We start from the raw sequence: 23,268 nt of genomic DNA, 5'->3' as shown, positions 1-23,268 counted from the left end.
TAACTCTTCTGCCACCATCTCTGTTTCGTCTTCAGTTATATCAGGCTTACCAGAGGTGAGAAGAAGACAGCAGGAAATGAAGTGTCATTTCCTGATATTTGGACATCTAATCTCTGATTAGTTAACAGCAATTCAACTCCACTACAGACTACATTTATGTTTAATCTCCACAAATAACTCAAACCGGAAGGAGTTCTGCCATATTGTGGAGTTGCTAATGCTAACGATTAGCTTCTATTAGCCGAGACATGCTCTGCTCTCTCCTGGATGCTAAATGAACAACAAACTTCCCAGTCACAAGTCAAGATGGGTAGGGATGAGTACCGAATTCGGTACTTTTTAAGGTACCGACCGAATTCCATAGTACCGACCGAACACCGATTCACGTCATTTCAAACGGTGCCTCGTTTCGGTACTGCCAAGACAGTTGCGCATGCGCAAGAGCGTTATGTTGCCGGTCCCTGCGAGCCCGTTGTAAACAGAGCAAGCATGGTAGAAAGAACGCACGCTAAAGCTTGGGTCCACTTCACTAAATGTGATGGGTAACTGGGTGATGAAACTAGCGACAGACAACGATCTAAGTGAGACATCCTCATCTTAATCTGCTCCAGTAGGTAAATAAAATGTTTAAGATAACGTTACCTTGATTTGTTAGCTTCCGTTTCGCTAATGGTGCGTTCGCTTTCTCCTCGGAACTCCGAATTTCCGACTAGAAGAACATGAACGCGCTCTAAAGTTTGGCTTTACTTTACTAAATGCGACGGGTGAATGGATGAAGGTAAAACCAGCGACAACGATCTAAGTTTGAGGCATCATCGTTTTAATCTGCTCCATCAGCTAAATAAACTGTTAAAGATAACGTTAGCTTGATATGTTAGCTTCCATTGCCACCGTTGTTACCAGCTAATGGTGCGTTCGCTTTCTCCTCGGAAATTCTTACTTCCCAGTAGGAAAAATCAAATGAAAAAGGACGGCAAAAGGAATGAAGATACACAGTAAATTTAGTTCACAGTAAAGATGTTTGCTTCAGTTTAATTATCAGCTTATAAAACTACAAGGACGATGTTAAAATACAAACTTGTATGTTATTTATCGTGATATTTATCAAATATGGTTATATATATATATATTGAGAAAAATATATATTTAATTATAAAAGAGAATTAAAATAATAAACACTCAAAAGTATCGAAAATTGGTACCGTTAAGTACCGGTATCGACTCGTAGGTACCGGGAATTAGTACCGGATCGATTCAAATGTCAAAGGTACCCATCCCTAAAGATGGGTGATCCTTGAAAGGTAATCTTCAATGTGACATAGAACTGACTGTCTTTTCTGATCCGAGCCTTTGCCTGTCTATTCTCTGTCAGCGACTAAAGCAGGAAATTGGGACAGAAGAATATTTTCATGTTGCCCTGCGATGGACTGGCTCTCTGTCCAGGGTGTACCCCGCTTGATTGCCCATTGACCGCTGGAGATAGCAGCCCCCCCGCGACCCTACATGGACAAAGCGGGTTCAGACTATGGATGGATGGAATATTTTAATGTTTAGCTTGCATGTTTCAGAAAGACCGATCATTTATATACATATATAAAAAAGTAAATAATGGTTTCTCGATAAACTTGGTCTTGAAGAATTTCACAATTACAGAAGCTGAGCTGCAAAATTCTTAAACTTTACCAATATTACATTTTTACTTTTGGTAAGACAAATGTTGTGTGTGTTTTTAACATCAACGTATTTAATATAAACTTAATGTTTTGAAGTGGGTTGAGTTTAGGGCTGAAATAAACCATACCTAGATTGTAGAAATCTTTTTTTTCAAAGCCTTATTTTAACTTTTTTAAATTAATTCACTTTTGCAGCGACATAATAAACGCTTCTAGTTTATCTAAACAGTTTTGTCATCTTTGTTCATTAGGACCAAAGTGTAAATCCTCCACATTTACAAAAAAAAAAAAAAGTTTGCATGTTTGTTAGGATTATTAACCTGAGCCTCGGATCCCCACAGGAACTGGGAATGCTGCTGCTGCTGTTCCTTTTCCTCCAGCCAGCCGGGAAGCAGCGCTCTCCTCCCGCAGACCGTCAGGCTGTCCCGACTGCCCAGGCTGGCAGGCAGTGGCGACGGCAAAGGACACGACTCGCGGACCGCTAAAGTGGAAAACACCGAAGAAACCTCTGAAACTTGGACATAAACCACGAATGTTTAAGTTTGGATTTCCCAAACGGACCAGGAACGTCGCAGACAGCTCGGTGTTGGCTGGAAGTTTCCGAGTCGAACGGAACGCAGCCGGGATGTGGTGACGAGACTCCACCGGGAAGCTAACGCTAGCCGGGAGACAAACACTACATCGGTTTCTTAGATCTCAGGAGATCTACTTCGGGATTTATTGTTTTAGAAATCAAATAGTGCGTTTTGTGTCGCACATTCTATAATGTTATGTACTTTTATATGAGATTTAGCTCAAAAGTTACTAAATTAAATTGGCGAGCGTTAGCTACCTAGCAGGCTAGTAGCTGCCGACTTTAAGCTGACTTCAAGCCAAAGATTTCTGTTTCAAATTAACTAGCTAGGCTGCAACAGTTTCCACGTCAGCTGACTCCATCAGCACCCGTGGGCCAGTTAAGAAATGCTACTTTTATCGAGTTTTGCTTCATATTTTACGGTGGCCGTTTGTCTTGTGACGCAAAGATAAACACTTGACTTCCAAATTCAGGTATGCGATCTTCGAATCACCAGCTCTCTTATCAGCTAGCATGCTAACGCCAAGTTAGCCGGCCAAACTTGGGAATACTACCCCCTGCTCACTTTGTGGGTTTGAGGCCTTAAGGAAATCATCCTGTTTTTTCTTCCCAGAAGACCCCATTTCAGCCTTAATCTTGGTGTCTGAACGGGATTTACATGTTTTAAATGACTGGATGTTTCAGAAGTCTCTGAAGGCTGTTGGATTTGTTTAACTTCATTTACAAAACGTGGATTTTAAAGAGTTTGGATTAACGCTAAACTGCAAAGGTGAGTCCAACAGTATGGTTTATGTTACTTTGTGCTGTCAGTCACTTTATTTTAGTAAATTCGACAGAACTTTACATCTTTGTTTGGGTCAGAATGATCCAAGTTTGGTTTATCTTGATGTAATGATGAATAACTCCAGTACTGTTCAGAATCCCACCCCCCTCTCCAGGCCTTTAAAGTTGGTCTTTAACATGTTTGTTTACTTCTTCCTGACTATTCTCAAAGAAATGGCATCACATAGTTTATTAAACCACTTTAGTCTATAAATTATGCAGTTAATGAAATACTTCTTAACTCAAATGATGAAGCAGAGTTGTGTTGATTCATTTACTTTGTTATCCCTAAATCCTGACCTATGGTAGATGTCCACCTGGAGGATCCATGAGAGACCTGAAACTACTTCATTCATCGCACACTTTCCCATTTTTCCACAGACTGAGAGCTCTTCCGTAATCACCTTGTTAGAATATAATTTCCTGTGTTTCAAATAAACAAAAAGTTCTTAAAATGGTACACCACGAGGACTGGGATTAAGTTAAAAAGCAGCCAGTTTGAGAAAGGTTGATTTGGAAAATGGCTGCACTTGAGTTTGACTGCTGGGAGGGAAATCTAGGGAAGAGGCCTGAATTAAGAGTTTTCAACTTTACCTTAGATGTCAACAGTTGGCTAGGTCAGTGATTCCAAAAGTTTGGGTCGGGATGCTACTACAGGTTCTAGGTATTACACCCGGGGGTCGAGATGATCTTCAGAACTCAAACTAAAGAATAACTTCTGTTTACTATCGCTGATGTAAAAGCCTAAACAAATACGAGGCAAACCATTTCTGTTTATTTAGCCTTGAAGCCGTGTTTGGGATTGTGAGTCAGAGTCGGAGGTGTTTGGGCCTACGGGTCTGGATGAAGAACACTGATAACTGGTTAAAGGGATTTAAGGATAATTGTTCCTCCGAGTCTTTGATCCAGGTTTCGATTTGTTATCCCTAGTTTTTTTGTGTCTCTCCTGAATTGCTCACCATCTGTCACTACCTCTCATTGATGCTGAACGACCCTCCCCCATACAGCTGATTCTGAGTGGCTTGACCTCAATATGACAACACTGGTTCTGCATTTTTGCTTCCAGTAAATTAGGTTAAGTTTAACTCAGAAACCGTGTTTATCACATGAAACTAGCTGTTTCTGATAAGAGCTAATTAGGAATGGCAGATTGAGTTTTGTCTTGTTAATTAGCATGTAACAAACAGAGTGCTGCTGAGCTCTGGGTTCACCCAGCTGGATGCATCCTAGATGAAGAAGCCTTTCGGCGGCTGGAAGAGTCAACTGCTGGAAATATTAGCTCTCCAAGAGTTCCTACAGGACTTGTCCCCATTCCTAGGTTGTTGTTCCGTGTAGGTGTGTTAAATCCAGCTCACATGATTCCTGGGCAGTGTGTCTGGCTTTGGTCTACAGACTGTAAGCCCCTTGGTGTTCAGGCTGGTAGAGGTTGGTAGCTGCAGCGTAGAAATAATCACAAAACCTCCAGGTTTCTGATTGGTCACCTGTTTGGGTTAACCTAAAGTTGGCTCATAAGCTTCCCTCCATCCCAACAGCCTACTGGATATTTTCTTTAGCCACCTGCTTAGGAAACAACCTGCTGAGACCCTTTCTGCTCAGTCTTTAAAGTTTGCTGATTAAAAGATTTGGACCTTTGAACTTGTGTGATGCTTTATCTCGGATGTGTTCAGACAGGTTTGTAAAAACAGTTGGTTTTAAACCAGAACTTTTATCAGCCTGAGCAGTTTGTCCTCTGACCTGTACCGGCTGTTTGGACGTGAGCTAATTTACAGTCAATGACTATTTTTTTAAAATCTTTTCCCATTTTTTTCCAGCCATAATTTACTTTCATAATCTAATCTAATATATTAGGGCAAACCTCACAGATGGAGAAAACCTGTCTCTGAACTGCAGCAACGGCTTTGGAGCCGCGACCTCTGACGGAAGGCCCCTCAAACCCACAGGGTCACGTTTTTAAATGAACATCTGACACTTAAGTTGTTCAAAGATACAAAAACCAAAGAAGCAGCCAATCACCTGACTTGACTTCCAGATTTTCATCTTCAAACTTTAATTCTGTCATTTCTCTCTACCTCTGGCTGCAGATGATGTGCGAGGTGATGCCCACAATCAGCGAGGCCGAAGGGCCTGGTGGGGGGAACGGTACTGGGCGCCGAGGCTCCGGCTCTCCTCTGCAGTCAGACTCTGAAGGGCACTTTGAGTCGTTGATGGTTTCCATGTTAGAGGAGCGGGATCGCCTTCTGGACACGCTGAGAGAGACTCAGGAGAATCTGGGCCTGACCCAGAGCAAACTGCATGAAGTTAGCCATGAAAGAGACTCGCTGCAGCGGCAGCTGAACACTGCCTTACCTCAGGTCAGTCCTTATGCAGAAATAGCATACCTGCATCATTAATAGTCATTCATTTAAAGGTTAAACTCCTGTTTTCTCTTGTCAAACCTTATTGGTGTTGGGTTTGGGTCATGAAACATAAGAATTTTCAAATCGGTTCATTATTTCACTTTGTGTAATCACCACTGCTCTTAGTTGCTGCTAACCCATTCGTGCAACCTGGTTGTTTAAGAGCATAAACATAAATAATTATGGTAATTGTTTTTAAATCAGGGAAATCCTGGAAACTGGTTTGAACTCTTAAAGCAGCTGGAAGCCGGTGAAACATAGATGTGGATTTTCATTTGAACATTATAAACAACTATAACTGAGGCAGCGCTGCAGCCATAGCAACACTTACCTTCAAGTGTTTCCCATATTCATCTGGACATTCCTCCTTAAACTCATTTGAAACTTGGATCAAAATATATCCCTGTCCCGCAGATCACCCATCTTTATTAGAATAAACATCTGTTTTAAATACATTTTTGCTTATTTTTCACCAGCCACACCTTTAGGCGTGGTTACCTGGAACGGGACTGACAAAGGTCACTGAGTCACTTTGCCCTTCTTTGTTTTTTATTGTTCTTTTTTTTTTTTTTTTTTTTTTTTTAGCTTTCCAATGTTTGGGTTTCACACACGCACGCACGCACGCACGCACACACACACGCAAATTGTTTGCAATCTGAGCTCAGAGAGATAAACGCCTCCTGCTCTGGTAGCGATGTGAGGACTGGGCTGCTTGTGAGTGCTTCGGCTGGGGGGCGGGGCCCACAGCAGCACTTGTGAGAAGAACATCTGGTTTTACATCAGCATGACCAGATTAGTCTGCAGACCTGTCTGACAACCTGAAGACTGACTGGATGTAGCTACTACTTTGAGGACAGGTGAACACCTGGAAAGGTAGCAATTTATGGGCCATTCCCACCTGTACCGGGTCGGCCCGGGCCGGGTAGCCCCAGTCGGCCCCAGCCTGGCCCGGTTGATTCCACACATCCTTGTCTTAAGCCCATGTGGGCTGATTCTACCCACCGATCAGAGGCTTGCTCTAATGGAAGGTGTGAATTTGCTGTCAGCAGTGGGTGTGTTGGCCCTGGTCGGCCTGAAGCAGACCCCCTCGAGAAGAGGGCTGAGAATGAGCCTTGGTTGGCCTGGAAAATTACCAGGCCACCCAGATATGTAAACAACCTACGCTACCTGGTCCGGGCCGACCCGGTACAGATGGGAATGGCCCAATAGAGACACATGTGAACAAAGAGAACTTACAAAATGAGATGATGGTGGAAACCCCCTCCATGCAGTGAAGCAGCATCCATTATATATTAATAGGTAACTGTAGAACATACAGTGCTTTTTTTACCTCGACTTTGCATACGATCACCATATATTCAGTCCTTTACGCTAATGAGTTCGTGATGGTCGTTTTTCAGTTTCTGCTATTTTCAGCCCTGATGAAGCAGCAGCCTCTCCTTTGTCCTTTGGTTTGCAGGTCTTTGTTATATTAATTACTGCTGGTTTTACTCAGCAGGGTTTTATATTCATAAAGACAGGTTCAGGTTTCCACCTTTAAATTATGGATGGGAGAACAGCACACAAGTCTGGTCATCTAGTAAATATTGCTGCAGCTTTACTAGAACATGTTTCCACTACAGAGAGCCCGTGTGTGTCAGATTTTACTAAAAAAGGGAGGGAAGTGACAGCCGTGCAGGCTGAGAGCAACAGCAGAGTTGGAGAGGCTGCAGAGCCGATTGTAGCATCGTCCTAAAGGGAGTTCTGCTGAATTCTCACCAGAAAAATTCAGCCCAAACTTCGGCTCTTAAAACTCTTTCACTATAATTAGTCCTCAGATTTTTGTTATGTAAACAAAAATGATAGTAGTACAGTAGACCTGAGTAATATTCTCAACCTAATTTACATCCAGAGGGATTATTTCTTGACAAATTAAAGAAAAACATTACATCCAAACATTAGCTGTTTTTTATTAAAGGTGTAGTTGACTGAAAAAGCATTCTTTTTCTGATTATAATCAATCACTCTGAGTTTTTCACACAAGCTGAACCTATAAATAGTCTCCTACACCTATCTCCTGCATTAGCTTCTGATAGAAAATAGGCAGTGAAACCCTAGGATTCGAACATCGTCGCAGATCTACGTCACACTGTGATTTAGCGTTCGTGGACTCACCCATCTTGACTAATGACAGGGAAGGCTGTTGTTATTTTAACGTCCAGGAATCAGCAGCGGGCGTCTCTAAGTTTAAGCTAACTATTAGCATTAGCAACACCACCACACAGTAGAAGCTCCTCCAGGCTTGCGCTACTTGTGTAGGTAAAACATCCACGTTTCAAGTCAGTGGTAGTCACATTCACTAAAAACCTGCTGTCTGAGGCCTAGTCCACACGTAGCCGTTTTTTTTTTAAACGAATATCCGCCCCTCCAAAAACTTGCATCCACACCACCTCGTTTAAAAAAAAACTCTGTCCACACGTACCCGGATAAATACGTTGTTAAGGACATGCCAGACCTGTAGGCGGCAGTACTTCCCCCGAATTGTATCCAGTCAGCATCGTCTGTGGTCTTCCGCAAGGAGCAGTAATTCCGCTTGCAAAAACAAACAAGCAAAAAGCGCTTGGACAATTGATAAAGCGAGCGCAGCTCTGAGGGCATCCATGCTGTCGGCTAGTGTAAACACAGGTACACACGTGATGTCAGCATTTTTTGTCGCGGAAAGTGACGTTGCGGACCTTAAAACTCCGGTTTTGTCTGTCCACACGCAGACACCCAAAACGGAGAAAACGCAGATCTTCACTTTGGCCGGAGTTTTTAAAAAGATCCGTTTTCGTGTGAAAAAACTCTGTTTTTGTGTGGATGACAGGCCAAAACGTAGAAAAATATCTACGTTTTGGCAGATCCCCGGCTACGTGTGGACAGGGCCTGAAGCTCAGCTGTGATATGGGAAACTTTTAGATCTGAGCAGCAGTATGCAGCAGTATGACTTAAACCTGATTTATACTTCCGCGTCGGTGCGAACACGCAACGCCATTATGCATTGGCATAAGAGCTCCCCGACAGGCTCACAGAGGGTGACGAAAACATGCCGAAATTTGTAACAATCCATCCAAGATGAGGGAGACCGCAAGCTTGTGACTGGTCAGGACGCTACTTCCAGTAAATTAGTCGACAGCACCACCTTTGCCCCCTCGAAAACTAAAAAGAACAGATTAAAGAACACATTGCAGAAAAAGTCTGAAAATATGAACGTTTATTCACCCGTTACTGAAGGAGTACAAAGACATGCAGCAAGCATTTTATTTGTGGACGGAAAAGAAGAGAAACTTGAGTTTAGAGGTGCCGATGGCATGAAGAGGTGGATGGGGACAAATTTGTGTTCAAAAGTCTCTGAAATGTAATGTAGTAATGTAAACACAATATTAGATACACTTTCCTAGACCGGATAGGTGACTTTAACAGTGGCAGGATAATTCAGAATGCCGCCACGCCCTCTGTTGTCCTGGCGGGGAATTGTTTAGCAACAGTCCCGAGCTGACGGAGAGGTCCGAGAGCAAACGTCTGTCAGTGCATTTGCGTCTCTCTTTCGCAGAGCTGCCTGAGACGTATAAATTAGGCTTCACGAGAACGACTTACAAGGCGTTCATTCCTACTAGACTCTAGTAGGAATGAACGCCTTGTTAAGCTTGATTCATGCTTCTCCGTCTGCTCCGCAAGGGACAGACACGCACGGATTGACGGAAGCGTTTTGCTCTCATACTTCTCCGTCTCCTGGAGAGTGTTGCAAAGCAATTCCCCACCAGGACAACAGAGGGCGCAGCGCTGTTCTGTGGTATCCTGTCATGTATCGGTCCAAGATAGTGTGTTTATATTGTTTTTTTTTGTATATAAGACTTTTTAACACAAACAAATTTGTCTCTCATCCTCCTCCACCTCTTCATGCGCTCCCCACCTCTAAACCCACGTTTCCTGTCATTTCCGTCCACAAATAAAACGCTTGCTGCGCATCTTTTCACTCCTCCAGTCACGGGGGAATTAAACGTTCATGTTTTTAGAGTTTTTTTCATGAGGTATTCTTCAAGCTGCTCCGTGTCTGCCGCTAGTTATCCTCGGCTCTCTTTGTGTTTTTGAGGGCGCTGTAGACGACAGCGGTGCCCTGACCAATCACAAGCTTGCGTTCTCCCTCTCGACTGACGGATGTTTAGAAAAGAGAGCTCGACTCCGTCCGTCCTCGCGGAGCTCTCCAGCAGGCCCGCAAGGACGTTGCTTGTCTCCGCACTGACGCAGACGGAGAAGCAAGAATCAGGCTGAAGTTGTTCTCGTCTCGTCTAGTAACTAGAGACCACTGCAAATGTAATAATTGAATGAGTCAATCACACCTTTAAATTATTTTATCATTTTCCTCCTACATCAATGAAAAAGTTAAGTGTTTATTTGGTGCAAGAAGAGTTATGATAGAATGTGAAGTAATATTAATATAAATATAGTATATTATTATAAGTATGAGGTAATAATTTACTTCTTATTCAAAGTTTTTCATAATGTTATACTTGCATTTATTCTCCTCTTTCAGTTAATTATGATACAAAGATTAAATTGTGCTTTAACAAGTGGTGAACCTGCCAGTTAAAGGGTTAAAATACAGAAAGAGTTTCTTTCTAGTCAGGCCTGGGAAACGGCTGAACCCGTAGGAGGATTTTTTTAACCCTTAAACAATGAATCAAGGATTTATTCAGGCTAAAAAGCCGAAGATATTAAAGCTGTAATCCTGTCGACAGAAAGCCGTCTCGCAGTCATTTGCTTTAGCAGGTTTCAGTTTTTCTTCACTGTGTCGTTTTTATGCTTTTCAGGTTAAACTGAGCATTTCTCTGGAGATGTTTTGGAGTTATTGAAGTGTTTTTACTCCTATAAAAGGAACATGTGGAGGATTAAGTTTAGATGAAACAATCTGAGGTTGGAACACGTCAGAAGGCGTGTGACTTGGATCAGATCATTTATGTTCCTCCTGCTTTCCAGTCCAGCTCATGAGAAGCAAGTTGGGTCAAATTTGTTCTAAATTTAAAAACTGGATTTAAAAGCGCCGGATCATAGAAAATCCACTTTTGGGGGCTTTTTATCATGTGATATTGTTATTTCCTCATGAAAAAAAAGAACCCAAACCCGTTTTGGCTGCATTCATGCATTTTCCTGTTTCAGCAGCAAATTTTGAGTTTTACTTTGATAATCTTGTAAAGCGTCATTGGGAACTAGTCTCGTCAGCAGGCCCTGCTCCTCTCCCAGAAGCTCAGCTCTGGTCTGAAGCCTATCTCCCCTGGCCTCACAGGACATGTGGCTTAGGCGACTGGTGTCACGTAACAGCCGTGGTAGTCCGGTGCTTGGAGTGCTAGGTTAGCATGTAGTTTTGCACAGGTTTGCAGCAATGTCTAACTTTTTTCTTCTTCTTTTAGCCACACTTGCCAGTATTCTGTTTTCAACTGTATTGGCAAACTGTTTAAAAAGTGAGGACTAATCTTTTTTTTTTTTTTTTTTACTTTCTTTGCTTATTTAGCCAGTGTGAATCCGTGTGAGGTGAGCTGAGTAAATCAACAAAATGCTGTATAGAAATGACCAAATTCAAAGATATTTAGAGACATAATATTTTGCAGAAAATAATCAAAAAAATAAAAAAACTTGAAATCCGCTTCAGCTTGCTAAATAAATTACTGCCAATACCACCGGGATTCAAACACAAAATTGAGATAGCAGGCAGACACCTGCACAACCAGTAGGCTTGGCTCCAAACACACCCACATCACCCCGCTTCTCCTCCAGCTTCACTGGCTGCCAGTCAACTTCAGGGTTCATTTCAAGATCCTGGTTCTGGTCTATAGGGTCTTCCATGGACAAGCACCATCTTACATTGGTGATCTTCTCAGTCCCTACACCCCCAGCAGGTCCCTGAGGTCCAGTGATCAAAGCCTACTGGTTGTGCAGCACCAGGCTAAAGACCAAAGATGACAGATCATCTGCTGCTGTGGCCCCCAGACTCTGGAACTCTCTCCCCCTGAGCCTGAGATCAGTGGACTCAGCGCCAGTGTTTGCAACTTCAGACTGGTGGGCCGTCACCTGTTGGAATTAAAAATTGAGTTGACATACCTGGCGCTGCAGTCTGGTTCCAGCACGTTTCCTGCATGTTTTAAATCATGAACTCAGCTGACTTGTTTAATTTAGTGATGAATCACTCCTGTTGACACTAATGAAGGCTGGGGAGACATCCAGCTGTTAGATTAAGGCAGCGGTTCCCAAACTTATTTAGCCGCGCACCCCCTTCTATGTCCCGACCATGTCAATGCACCCCCCAGCCCCACATCAGGGCATGGTTTTATTTACATATATATGTACACATATCAGATGTCAAGCCAAACGGTCACTCAACAGACGGGGTTAAAATATATGATCGACCTTTTTCACCATCACTTTCATTTTTTAAATAGCAATTAATAAACATTCGATACCATTACAATTTCCTTTGATTTAATTTTAAATAAATATTTAGAGTGCCCAGGTAGCACATAAACAATGCATTTTAACAGTTTTCTTAAAGTAGGAATGTTTAACCTGCAGTGGCCAGAGCTCTTTCCTTCCTTCTGCTCTGCGTAAACCTGAACTGATCACCTACTTGTGCAAAATCAAATGTCTATAGGGGAAAAGATGGAAAAGCTATAGCCACGAGGTTCACTTTTGCCTCAGACCGACTTATTGCTGTTTTATGGTGTGGCTGAATCTGCGATCCACTGCCACGCGGACTAGAATACCAAATGTTGCAGTAACATGAGTTGTGGTCAGGTTCATGACCTGGCTGGAGCGGACTCGAATTTCATACGTCATCCCAAAATAGAAGCTAATATCTTAATTTGACCTTGAATGAAAAATGTTATAAAACCTCTTAAAAGTTTTTATCACGGAGGAGCCAGCGCTCATTTCTGCCTTCAGTCTGACGGCGCAGCGCAATGCCGGAGTTTGCGCAGCGTGCACTTATTTTGTGTGTGTGTGTGTGCGGCACAGCTCCATGAGTTGCTCCTGTCACCGCGTCTCGTTATTGGCGCTATTTAAACCAATGTTGTAAAATTACTTATGCCCAGCCCAGATGTGCTCACTTGTGCACCCGTGAGCCGTGGTTCCACTGGAACGCGTCTGACCTCTGACAGACGCACTCTGAACTTCAGATCTTCAGCGCGCTTTTAATAGCCTGAATGGGAGTCATTTCTTATTTATTTAGTTACATCCACAATGTTCTGTGTGTGAGGTTTACAATGTCAGAACACCTGCATGAGACAGGGTGTTGATTACAATCTGCCAGAAAGACTCGCCACCTTCAGATTTCTCCAACACCATTAAAAATGATCAAATATGGAACGTATCTTGCTGTTGACAGCGTGCGCAGGCCAGAGCGCTGAAGCTCGGCGCATTGTTATTATGAAGCTAAGGCACATGCGGAGGGCACACACACACACGCAAAATATACTTGTTTTCAATTACATTTGTTGGGCCCACTTATTTCTTCTTAGGCCCACCCACAAATGAGTTTCTGGCAACGCTAACGGTGACATATGACAGACTTCTCTGAGCTCCGCAGCCATTACACTTTTCACCTCGCGCACCCCCTAGCGGGCGGCAGCTCTCGCACCCCCAGGGGTGCGCGCGCCACACTTAGGGAATCCCTGGATTAAGGTGTTATAAAAAGAAACGAACAGCGAGGAGATGGATTTCATTTTCGGTTTGACCACAGATAATTAAAAACTGACACTAGGGGGTGCTAAAAGCAAGCAAAACTATCAGGTGTGCCTTTAGAACTCTGGATAAAGATGGCAGTTGATTGTTTCCTGAAATTCAAGTTTCATAAAGAAAGTTATAAATCAACCCAGACCACAATTATTAAAGTTGTTGTTTTGCTTTCTGCAGAGTCCGCAGCCGGTTTAGTTTATGTCAGCGTCTCCTAACGTCCTACTAACTTTGTTCTTTTTCTTCTTTCTTTGTTTGGAAAACATATTATTGAACACTTGATTGTCCAGAACTTCTCATCTTCCTCACTTCTGCTTTTCAAGGTTTATTTGACATTTTTGCAATGAATGATTTTATTTATTCAAGTTTCATGAAAGAATTTAAAGGATTCGGTCTCTAAAATGCAATTTAGCAGCGGCCGTGTTTATAACTGTAGTGAGATCAGCTGCTTTAGAGGAGTAACGCTGGTGCCATGGAGGTCTGTGGGCTCAGAAAGTTGGTGAAGGGGAGGAACGCTTTTCTCCTTTTCTCCCTCCCTCTCGGAGAGGACTCTGACTGGAATGCACAAACATTCCTGTTCGGCTCACTCACACGTCAGCAGCAGGACCCTATTGGGCCTTTCTGATTCCTCTCTTGCTGGTGGACATGTTTTGTGTTCAGGTCTTGTGTCTGTTAAAGGTCATCGTCAGGATTACTCACTGCCTCAGCTTCTAGCTTTCATAAATACAAACATCTGGTAATCTGATGTTGTTGCTGGGGGTGTCTGATGCTAAATTTACTAAAAATGGGACTAAAACTTGGTGCAAAAGTCCTTTTTGTTTGTGAATTAAGAGTTATTTCTAAATCGAAGGGAATGAATTTTCTCAGAAAGTCACGATCTAGATCCACAGTAGAGAATCAAATTAAGCAACTCTGACTGGACCTGATTAATACGTCCTGGTGGGATTAGCTGTTTTAGTAGTGAGACGTCAATAAAACACGTGTCACATATACGAACATTTAAATTTGTTTTTGTAGCTAGATCCTTTTAAAACACAATCAAACATACAGAAGATAGAGCCCGACACCTGCAGGATTAAGAAGCAAGTCTCAGAATAATAATGAATGGATTCTATTTGGATTTTATAAACCAGATGTACACATCTAAACATATTATTTAGGATAAATGTCAGAACTGTGTAAAAGTTTTAATCACATGTAGGTTTTCTGTTGAGGTCAATTGTACAAAAGCTCCTTTTAATTCAGAGGAATGTTTGCAAAACTTGTGAAGAGTTTAAATTCAGTGCAACAGGAGTTTATCTCGTTCATTTGGCTTAAAATGTTTCTGCAAAACTTAAACAACCAAAAAGAAGCAAATAACAAAGTGAGAGAAGCCTTGGGGTGTGAATGAGAGCAGCAGATGGAGAAATGACCTGTGGGAACAGTCAGATTAACAGTTGCATCACTGTTTGTTGTTGCTGAGTTTTCTTTTCTTTTCTAATAAAAGCGGTTCGGATGACTGCAGTCACCAAAGGCTGAGTTTGGTCAGTGACACAGTAGCACGAACTGAGCACGCTCAGTGGTGAGACGGGAAGACAAAGGCTGACTTGTTCCACGCGGTGACATGAAAGTGACGGAGAGCAAGTGTCTCCGTTAGCCAAATGTGAGCTGAATGAGTGGCTTGAATGGAAACGGTGTAGAGAGAGCGGCGCTGCTGTAGTCGGCCGGTCCAAAGGCTAAACGCTGTCCGCGCTCTGCTGCTTTAATCCTCTACAGGTGTGGAAACATCCGTGAGAATCCTGCCTCTACCCAGGGGTCAGACACCCTCAGTCCACCTTAACAGCTCTTCTTCAGAGCTGTTATAGGACCTTTAATAAGAGACATTTTATCATTTTAGATGTATTTTTAAGTTTTATTTGATTTGTTTGTTCTAATCAACATTTTGTCGCAAAAGGCCTTAAACTCAGAATCAGATGGATGCATGAATGCACATAAATAATCTCAGCTAGATTACATATGATTATTTTAATCGGCGTCTGATAAGTTTGGACATGCCATATTTTGTTCCATTAAATAAGCTAATAGCTATCAGTTTCTCTGTTTTGTAAATTTGATGCTCTGAATGAAATGTGGTTGAACCTGATGAGATGGAAATGAAAGAACCACAGAGTTTAAAATGTCCCAGAGTTTCTCATCTAGACACCTTTACTCTATCGTCAGGTTCGCGTCTCAGAACCGCTAGTTGGACTCGACTCCCAGACGAAGGCCATTGTTTAGCTGCATTATTTATGTGGTAAATAACCACAGAATTCTATGTAAAAACATAAAATTCCCTCTAGACCATCAATTTTGTGTAAATATGTTTATGTTTATTTATTTAGCAGACGCTTTTATCCAAAGCGACTTACAATTTATAACCTATAGGGCATGTTGTGATCTGTGGGGGAAACCGCAGTACCCGGAGGAAACCCACGCATGCATGGGGAGAACACGCAACTCCACGCAGACAGGCCGCAGCCGAGTTTCGAACCTGCGACCTTCGTGCTGCGAGGCAACAGCGCTAACCACTGCGCCACCACGCAGCCCACAGAATACCCACAGAATTCCACGTATACAACCACAGAATCGTAGGAAATGTGGAATTCCATGTTAACCACAGAATTCTGTGCAAGTAACCATCAAATTCCATGTAAACAACCACAGAATTCCTAGTGAGTAATAATATAATAATATTGTGAAAACCAAAGGTGTTTAAAGGTTAATGAAATAATGTCACACTGGGATGTTTGAGACTACAGCATCTCACACGGTGGTCTTCACTCGGACAAGCCGTTAGCTCTTCAGTCCTAAAGGATGTTGGTGCTCCAGTCTTTGGGTCTTTCATCTGGGTCCAAACTGTTTATAATGCTGATTTTGTCCACATACCGGGCCCCGGCTCCTGTATTTAACTTATCCCTGTATATTCTGCGTCCGTTTTGGGATTCTAACATGTCGTTTAACACTTCCTTTCTCCCTAATCTGCTTCTTCTTTGCGACACACTGTTTGTTTGTGACGGTTTGTTTACGCTCCTAAGGCCATCAACATGTTTGCGCACGTTCCAGAATGCAACGCATAATCACGTGTGATCACGAGCCCTATTTCTTTGAACAAAGGCTGTTCAGGTGAAAATGAATCATTTATATGTGTAACAGAAACACTCATCAGGATTTTCCATTTTAAAGCTCTCCAGCTCAGATTATTTTAAATCTAATTTAATGTTGGACAACTGGGAATGCTAGTGTTGTAGCTAAATGTTGCGTGTTAGCATTAGCATCGGGCTGCTTAACTCTGTTTTAGGAGAACGGATGCTTTCCACACAGGACCAGGTTTTACTTTAAGCTTTTAAGAACAACTAAAGTCCTTATCATGGAGATGGGAAGTCTTGGTTCTGATCCGACCCTGGATCATATCTATGATATGGGTGACGTGTAAAACTCAGTGTATGGCAGGTAAATTAGACCTCTAACAGCTAGTTCATTGGGTAAATATTATAAAGCATTAATAAGACGTTCTATCTGAACAACTGACCCTAGTCTGATAATGAAGGCTGTTTACTAATGGTGTTAAAGTACCACATGGCTAAAGATGTACCCATTTTATTGGATAGTTAATTCTCCTGTTCACTTGTTTCTAATCTTCTCTAAATCAGACAGTCAGACTTTCGTTACTCAGAATTAGTCCGTGACACAAAGTGCTACAGTTTGTGGTTGTGCCTGAAAAGCCTTTGTGCTGCTCTCTGCTTTTGCTTCGCCGTTGCTTTATTAAGTTAGCACACATAATAATGCCCCCACCCCCTAATCCACTCTGTGGTTTTGGTCTGGAGGCTTAAACAGCAGCTCAGTCCTTCTAACCAGCAGCTACCAGCGCTAGCTGCTGTTAGCCTGTCAGGCTAGAGCTAAAAACCGGCTGCTGCTTCTGGAGGATTTTTCTAAAATACACCCACAAATACCACAAAGACACCCACAGAACCATCCAAATGATGTTAAATACAGAGTCCCAAGCAAATGTCAGCATTCAATAGAAACAACCACCTTATGTGAAACTGACTGATGATGTAAAGGTTAAAAAATAAAGTCTCACTGGGATACTCGGATATTGATGTTGATTTAGGATGAGAAACAAAATGCGATCTTCACTCAGACTAGCCGTTAGCTCATCAGTCCTTAAAAAGCAAACTCTGTTTCTCTGAGCAGAGGCTGTTCAGCCAGTGGGAAGAATTGGATTTATTAAACTTACTCAGAAACACATTTGACTGAAATAATCTTAAATGTTAGGAAGTTTGAGGACTTGGATTGTTTGCTGTGTAAAGTGCCTCGAGAGATCACTTGTGCTGTGAAATGATGCTGTTTAATAAATCAGTTGTAATGAAATATGGTACAATTTATTCATTTCTAAAACCAGCCCAGTTTATGTTCTAGAGCCGGTATCCGTGAGTTCCCATCGGGGTTTTTTATTTACCGAAGCTAGGTCTGTTTGCATCTCGTAGCTTGTGTTAACTCGTGGACCGTACAGCAAACTCAGTTTTACTCAGAATAGTTCAGCCTTTTTTCTTGTTGTGTATTAATCTCTTTATAAGTGAAAGGTTTGTAATGTTATTCTACTGCCAAACTTCTCTTCTGCCCTGGAATGTAGGAATTAGGCAGCTCTGTAATTACCCCAGGGCCTTGAGATTTGAGCCTCCAATTGGTTGGTGGAGGGTGGATGTCTTTGTTGTGGCCAATAGCGACGCGCCTGTGATTCCTTTAGTGTTACAGGCTAGTGTTAGCCAGGAGCTAGAGGAGCTGCGAGGCTGAAGGGAGGAACGGGAGAATAGCTGTGGTACTGACAGAGAAGAACGCTGGGTTCCAGCACACACACCCCCAACACACACACACACACACACCCCCAACACACACACACACACACACACACACACACACACACACACACACACACACACACACACACACACACACACACACTACTACTACTGTCAGAAACATAGAAAGATCTCAGCATTCATCCTGCCTGTGCCACAGGGCAATAATATCAGGATGGCACGTTCTTTAGACGTCCAGCCATCCATGCATGTAACCTTTAAAAGCTGCTTTTGTGTGTGTGTGTGTGTGTGTGCGTGCGTGTACTTGTACAATAAAAGTAGAAGAAACTTGACCATGAAGTCTATAAAATAGTGGTTCATGTTTCTGTTGCAGCTTTCCTCAGGTCTAAACACATGAACGCTTGTTGGTGAATCTGTGACTCGGGTATTCTGTCTGGTGTAAATCACTGCATGCTAACTTTCCATGATTATTTCTGTTTTTACACAAGCTGAAATTTTCAGACAAGGTGGTGACAGCGAACCGTCATGTGATCGTAACTGTGTTAGTGACTGCATGAAGGGACAGGAATCTGTATTTATCTGCTGTGGTTGTGCTCTCTATGTGCACAGGTGAGAACGATAACAAGCTCATTAGTAACAGCATCACAGCTAAACTGACAAATGTCACAAATTCCTGATCAGGATGCCAGATGAGGTGAAACTTGAGCGGGGTTTTTGTGTAAGTTAGTATAAAAGCTTCTTAAAGCTGAGAAACGATTTTATTCGAGGCCTAATTTAACCCACGTCACCACACACTGCTCAGTGATCATCTAGGGGGTGTCTACTACCTGCTGATGCTGTGTCCTCAGTCTATCTAAATAAAGTCAAGTAGCGAGAGGAACCTGTCCATTGTGGAGACGAGCTTTATATAAAGGTTACAAAGATGGACTCGGATGAAGAACTCCCTCGACACAACACTGAGTTTAAACAGCCAGCTGTTAGCAGCAGGACACGACAGCTCTGGTCTTGGAGGAACGGAGACTCAAGATAACTTTATTAGTCCCCGAGGGGCAATTCGAGACAGCACTGTGAAGCAGCCGGCACTAAAATCTCTAAATTCTAAAAACACAACCAATTTACCCATTTGTAAAACCCATCAAACCTACATACACATTCATGTCATAACCTCACATGTGAATGACCAACCATGAGTAAACCTTTGGCTCACACACACACATACACACACACACACACACGCACACACACACAAATACACATGCATACATGTAACTACATGCACGTACACATACAAGTAATGCACACTCCCCCTATCTGCACTGAGAATTAAGAAGAAGCACAGCTCTGGGAACAAAGGAACTTCTCCTCTGTGTTTTACAGCATGGGCATCGAAGTCGGCGTTTGGAGGGCAGCCACTCGAAAACAGTATGAAGAGGGTGTGATGGGTCTTTAATGATTTTCTGTGCTAAACTTCCTGTATGCTGGTCACATTGAGAAGTTAAGTTTCGCAGAGCACACCTTGACGGTGGCCTGTATTTGATATAGCGCCTTCTAGAGTCCTGGAACCTTCCAAGGTGCTTTACAACACAATCAGTCATTCACCCATTCACACACACATTCACACACTGGTGGGGATGAGCTACGATGTAGCCACAGCTGCCCTGGGGCGCACTGGCAGAGGCGAGGCTGCCGAGCACTGGCGCCACCGGTCCCTCCGACCACCACCAGCTGGCAACGTGGGTTAAATGTCTTGCCCAAGGACACAACGACAGCAACAGACTGAGCGGGGCTCGAACCTGCAACCTTCCGATTACGGGGCGAGCATTTAACTCCTGTGCCACCGTCGCCCACAACGTCGATGCTTTGTAGGCGGTTTCCATACTGCAGGCTGACAGAATAAAACCAACAGGGGATGGAAAATGTGATAATACTCTCTATAAAAGAATAATAGAAAGTCAGTAAAATGTCCTTCCTGACTCCAAATGAATTCAACTTCTTCAGGAGGTAAAGTCGTTGCTGGCACTTTCTGAGGATGTCCTCGGTGTTGGAAGCGAATTTCAGGAGTTGATCAAAGGTGGTCCCTAGATATTTATACTCTTCAACCAGCTCCACTGGCTGTCCATGAATGATAGTGGTGGCAGCGGTAACCTGCGCTCTCTGTTTGTTTGAGAAGGACACCACCATCTCCTTAGTTTTGGTCACATTCAGCTCCAGGCATGCAGTGTCACACCAATCCACAAACTCCTGCAGGACCTGCCCGTGATAAACAGTAGGGCCTGACAGAAGAGACAGGAGCACAGTGTCATCAGCGTATTTTACCATATAACTGTCAGGCTGGATGGATCTACAGTCATCTGTATAGAGAATGAAGAGTAGAGGAGACAACACACAGCCTTGTGGGGTGCCAGTGGAGGTGTAAAGAAGGTCTGAGAGAGGAACGGAGACATAGACATTCACTCATTCCAAGGCTGGAGTTGTCTTACCTCAAATGGAAATTTAAAAACTTTGACAAGCTTCAAATACTGTTTTGGCTCTTAGAGTTGCTAGCTTGAATTAGCGCTAAGCAAGTGTGTGTTCATGGACCAGAAAACTTGACTTGATTTTTTTTTTTTTTGGAACAGATTTTTGTGTTTCTGATTAGCCGATCACTGATATGTCTGCTAAACAGACATTTTTTTGTGCATTTTTAGTAAAATGTCAATGCATTTATTAGTACTCATATCTGTACTCAGTATCAGCAAGTACTCTACAGTAATTATTCATACTTGGGTAAATAATATTGCATCAGTGATCAGTTTATCTCTGCGATATTTAAACGAACCAGAAACTCCGACTTTGTGAGCAGAAGCCTCTGGTATTTTCCATATAGGGCCGTACTCATAGGAAGTAACGAGCACTTGTTGTTTATTTTGTGTTTTAGGAGTTTGCCGCCCTAACAAAGGAGGTGAACATGTGCCGGGAGCAGCTTCTGGAGAAAGAGGAGGAGATTGCGGAGCTGAAGGCAGAGAGGAACAACACCCGGGTGAGCTCAGTGAGGACGTACCTGGAAAATTCCTGCCTGCTTCCGTTTTGATTAGAGGTGGTGATCATAACACCGCCCAACACGTCGCATTCTGTGTTATAATCTCGATCGCTGTCAGAACCCGATGGTGTGGAAAGCTGCTGAGTCGGCGTAATACGGTCACTGCAGTCGGCAGATCTGACAGCAGACGCGTTCTCGCACACCCAGCTGCTGATGGAGGCTTGTGCTAGCCTCCAGAAGCAGCTGCTGGAGATGTTTTATCAATGATTCTAACTCGTGTGTGTGTGTGTGTGTGTGTGTGTGTGTGTGTGTGTGTGTGTGTGTGTGTGTGTGTGTGTGTGTGTGTGTACAGCTCTTGCTGGAACATCTGGAGTGCCTGGTGTCTCGCCACGAGCGTAGTCTGAGGATGACCGTGGTGAAGAGGCAGGCTCAGTCTCCAGCCGGCGTCTCCAGTGAAGTGGAAGTCCTCAAAGCTCTGAAGTCCCTTTTTGAACACCACAAAGCCCTCGACGAGAAGGTATTGTTTGTGACGAGTTTGTGCGGCACCAGAAAAGGTCTGTGTGATGTTCTGACGGGTGGTTTGTGTGTCGTCTACTGAAGGTGAGAGAGCGGCTTCGTGTTGCTTTGGAACGATGCAGCGCTCTGGAGGAACAGCTCACCATCTCACACAAGGAAGTAAGATGCAGGCAGTGATCGTCACCTTTAATCTGTTTTACTGTTTGTTTTATGAATGAAACTCTGGTCTGATTCTATCAAAACTTCATGATTTGCTTTGCTTTTTTACATTTAGTTTATGAAATGACAGCAAGTACTTTTTTCAACTAAACCGTTAAAGGCCTGACGGCGAGAAATGAACAGGAACAGTTAAAGAAAGCGTCTATTTATATGTTTCTATTTCTAAACCCAGTTAAAATGTATGTTTACAGTTTTTGACGTTAGATGCTGCCCCAGACACGTTGACTCAGAAATCCAAGTGTTTCAATCATTAGACATTTATTTACTTTGAAGCTATAAACTGTTTAGAAATGATGGAGTTTTAACAGCTTTTATTTCTTTATGATGACAAAAACAAAACTGAGAAACATTTTTACTAAATGACTCCTAGTTCACATCCGTGTAACATTCACATGTGTGCTCTGTTCGTCATAGCGGTCGTCAGAAGGCCCTGGTGAGTACACCCACCTCAGCAGGTAGCGCCACGTCTGAGGCGGACGTGATATGAAAGGGTGAGGCGGGAAGTTCAGAGCAGGTGTGACGCAGTGATTTAGATTCTGTGGGACTAGCTGACCAGGAGATTTAAAAATAAATAAATAAAGAAATAAAAAACAGCCAATAAGAGAAGAGAACTGCTGAATTAGACACAAATAAAGACACGAGGAGCACATATTTGTCAGATGGATCCAAACATGGAGTCAGACTGCCCAGAGGACGTCAGACGTTTGTCCTACATTCCCTCTGAGCTGCTCAGTCTGACTCTTCCTCTTGGAGTTTGTGTCTTGGATTCGGATAAGGACGTCGACGTGTTGGATAATAGCTCACGAAAGATCAGTCTTCCTGAACCTAAAACTGTTAAACGGCTCTTCAAAAAGCTTTCAGAACTTTTTCCAGACACGATTAGAAGAAATCCTCTTTAAAATATCTGCATGTTCCGACTCTGAGAAAGATTCAGGGCTCAAACCAAATGCTGATTTTTAGATCTCATAATCATGTTTGTTTTGGTAAATAACAAAACACTTTTCTCGTGTTTTCATAACCGGAAGTGAAACCTTGCTGTAAAGGGCTGTAGGCGAGGTGCACGTGTTGATGGCTCGGTGTGATGTTTGTGCGCAGCTGGCGTTCCTCAGGGAGCAGACCAGTCTGAAGCGAGGTCTGGCCGACGGAACCAGCGAGGTCAACCACAACTCTGAAAACACGCTCAGCACCAACGGCAAGGTGAGGAGGACTCGCTGTGTAGAGAACTTTATCAGCTCCTTTAATTAATCCCATACTGGGGGGGGGGGGGGGGGGGGGGGGGGGGGGGGTTATTGTTGTATGGAGCAGATGGGCGTGGAGATGTCTCAGACTTAAATCCCGAGTATTTATTATCACGCCCACTAGATGTTTTCTGTCTGCCACAAAACTCACAGCAGCATCAAAATGAGTTATGACAGACCATAATAGCGTAGCGGTGGGAGGGTTTTGTCCCCCCTCCCCTGTCGCTGTGTTG

General features: G+C 43.1%; 1 protein-coding gene across 9 annotated transcripts in view; it reads left to right on the top strand.

Moving 5' to 3' along the window:
• The first annotated feature begins 2,875 nt into the window (after positions 1–2,875).
• The window catches only part of ppfia1 (PTPRF interacting protein alpha 1), a 47,652-nt gene continuing 27,259 nt past the window's right edge, over positions 2,876–23,268 (top strand). For all 9 annotated transcript variants that reach the window (XM_054732004.2, XM_054732006.2, XM_054732003.2 and 6 more), the window contains exons 1-6: positions 2,876–3,016; positions 5,151–5,420; positions 20,961–21,062; positions 21,415–21,579; positions 21,663–21,737; positions 22,893–22,994. In XM_054732004.2, coding sequence (XP_054587979.2) covers positions 5,151–5,420; positions 20,961–21,062; positions 21,415–21,579; positions 21,663–21,737; positions 22,893–22,994 — 714 coding nt within the window. In that variant the 5' untranslated portion in view covers positions 2,876–3,016. The remainder of the gene's footprint in view (positions 3,017–5,150; positions 5,421–20,960; positions 21,063–21,414; positions 21,580–21,662; positions 21,738–22,892; positions 22,995–23,268) is intronic.

Source organism: Nothobranchius furzeri, chromosome 9, assembly GCF_043380555.1.
Source record: "Nothobranchius furzeri strain GRZ-AD chromosome 9, NfurGRZ-RIMD1, whole genome shotgun sequence".
In the NCBI taxonomy this organism is placed as follows: domain Eukaryota; kingdom Metazoa; phylum Chordata; class Actinopteri; order Cyprinodontiformes; family Nothobranchiidae; genus Nothobranchius; species Nothobranchius furzeri.
The sequence above is the reverse complement of the archived record's forward strand: the minus strand, read 5'-3'. Positions and strand labels throughout refer to the sequence as shown.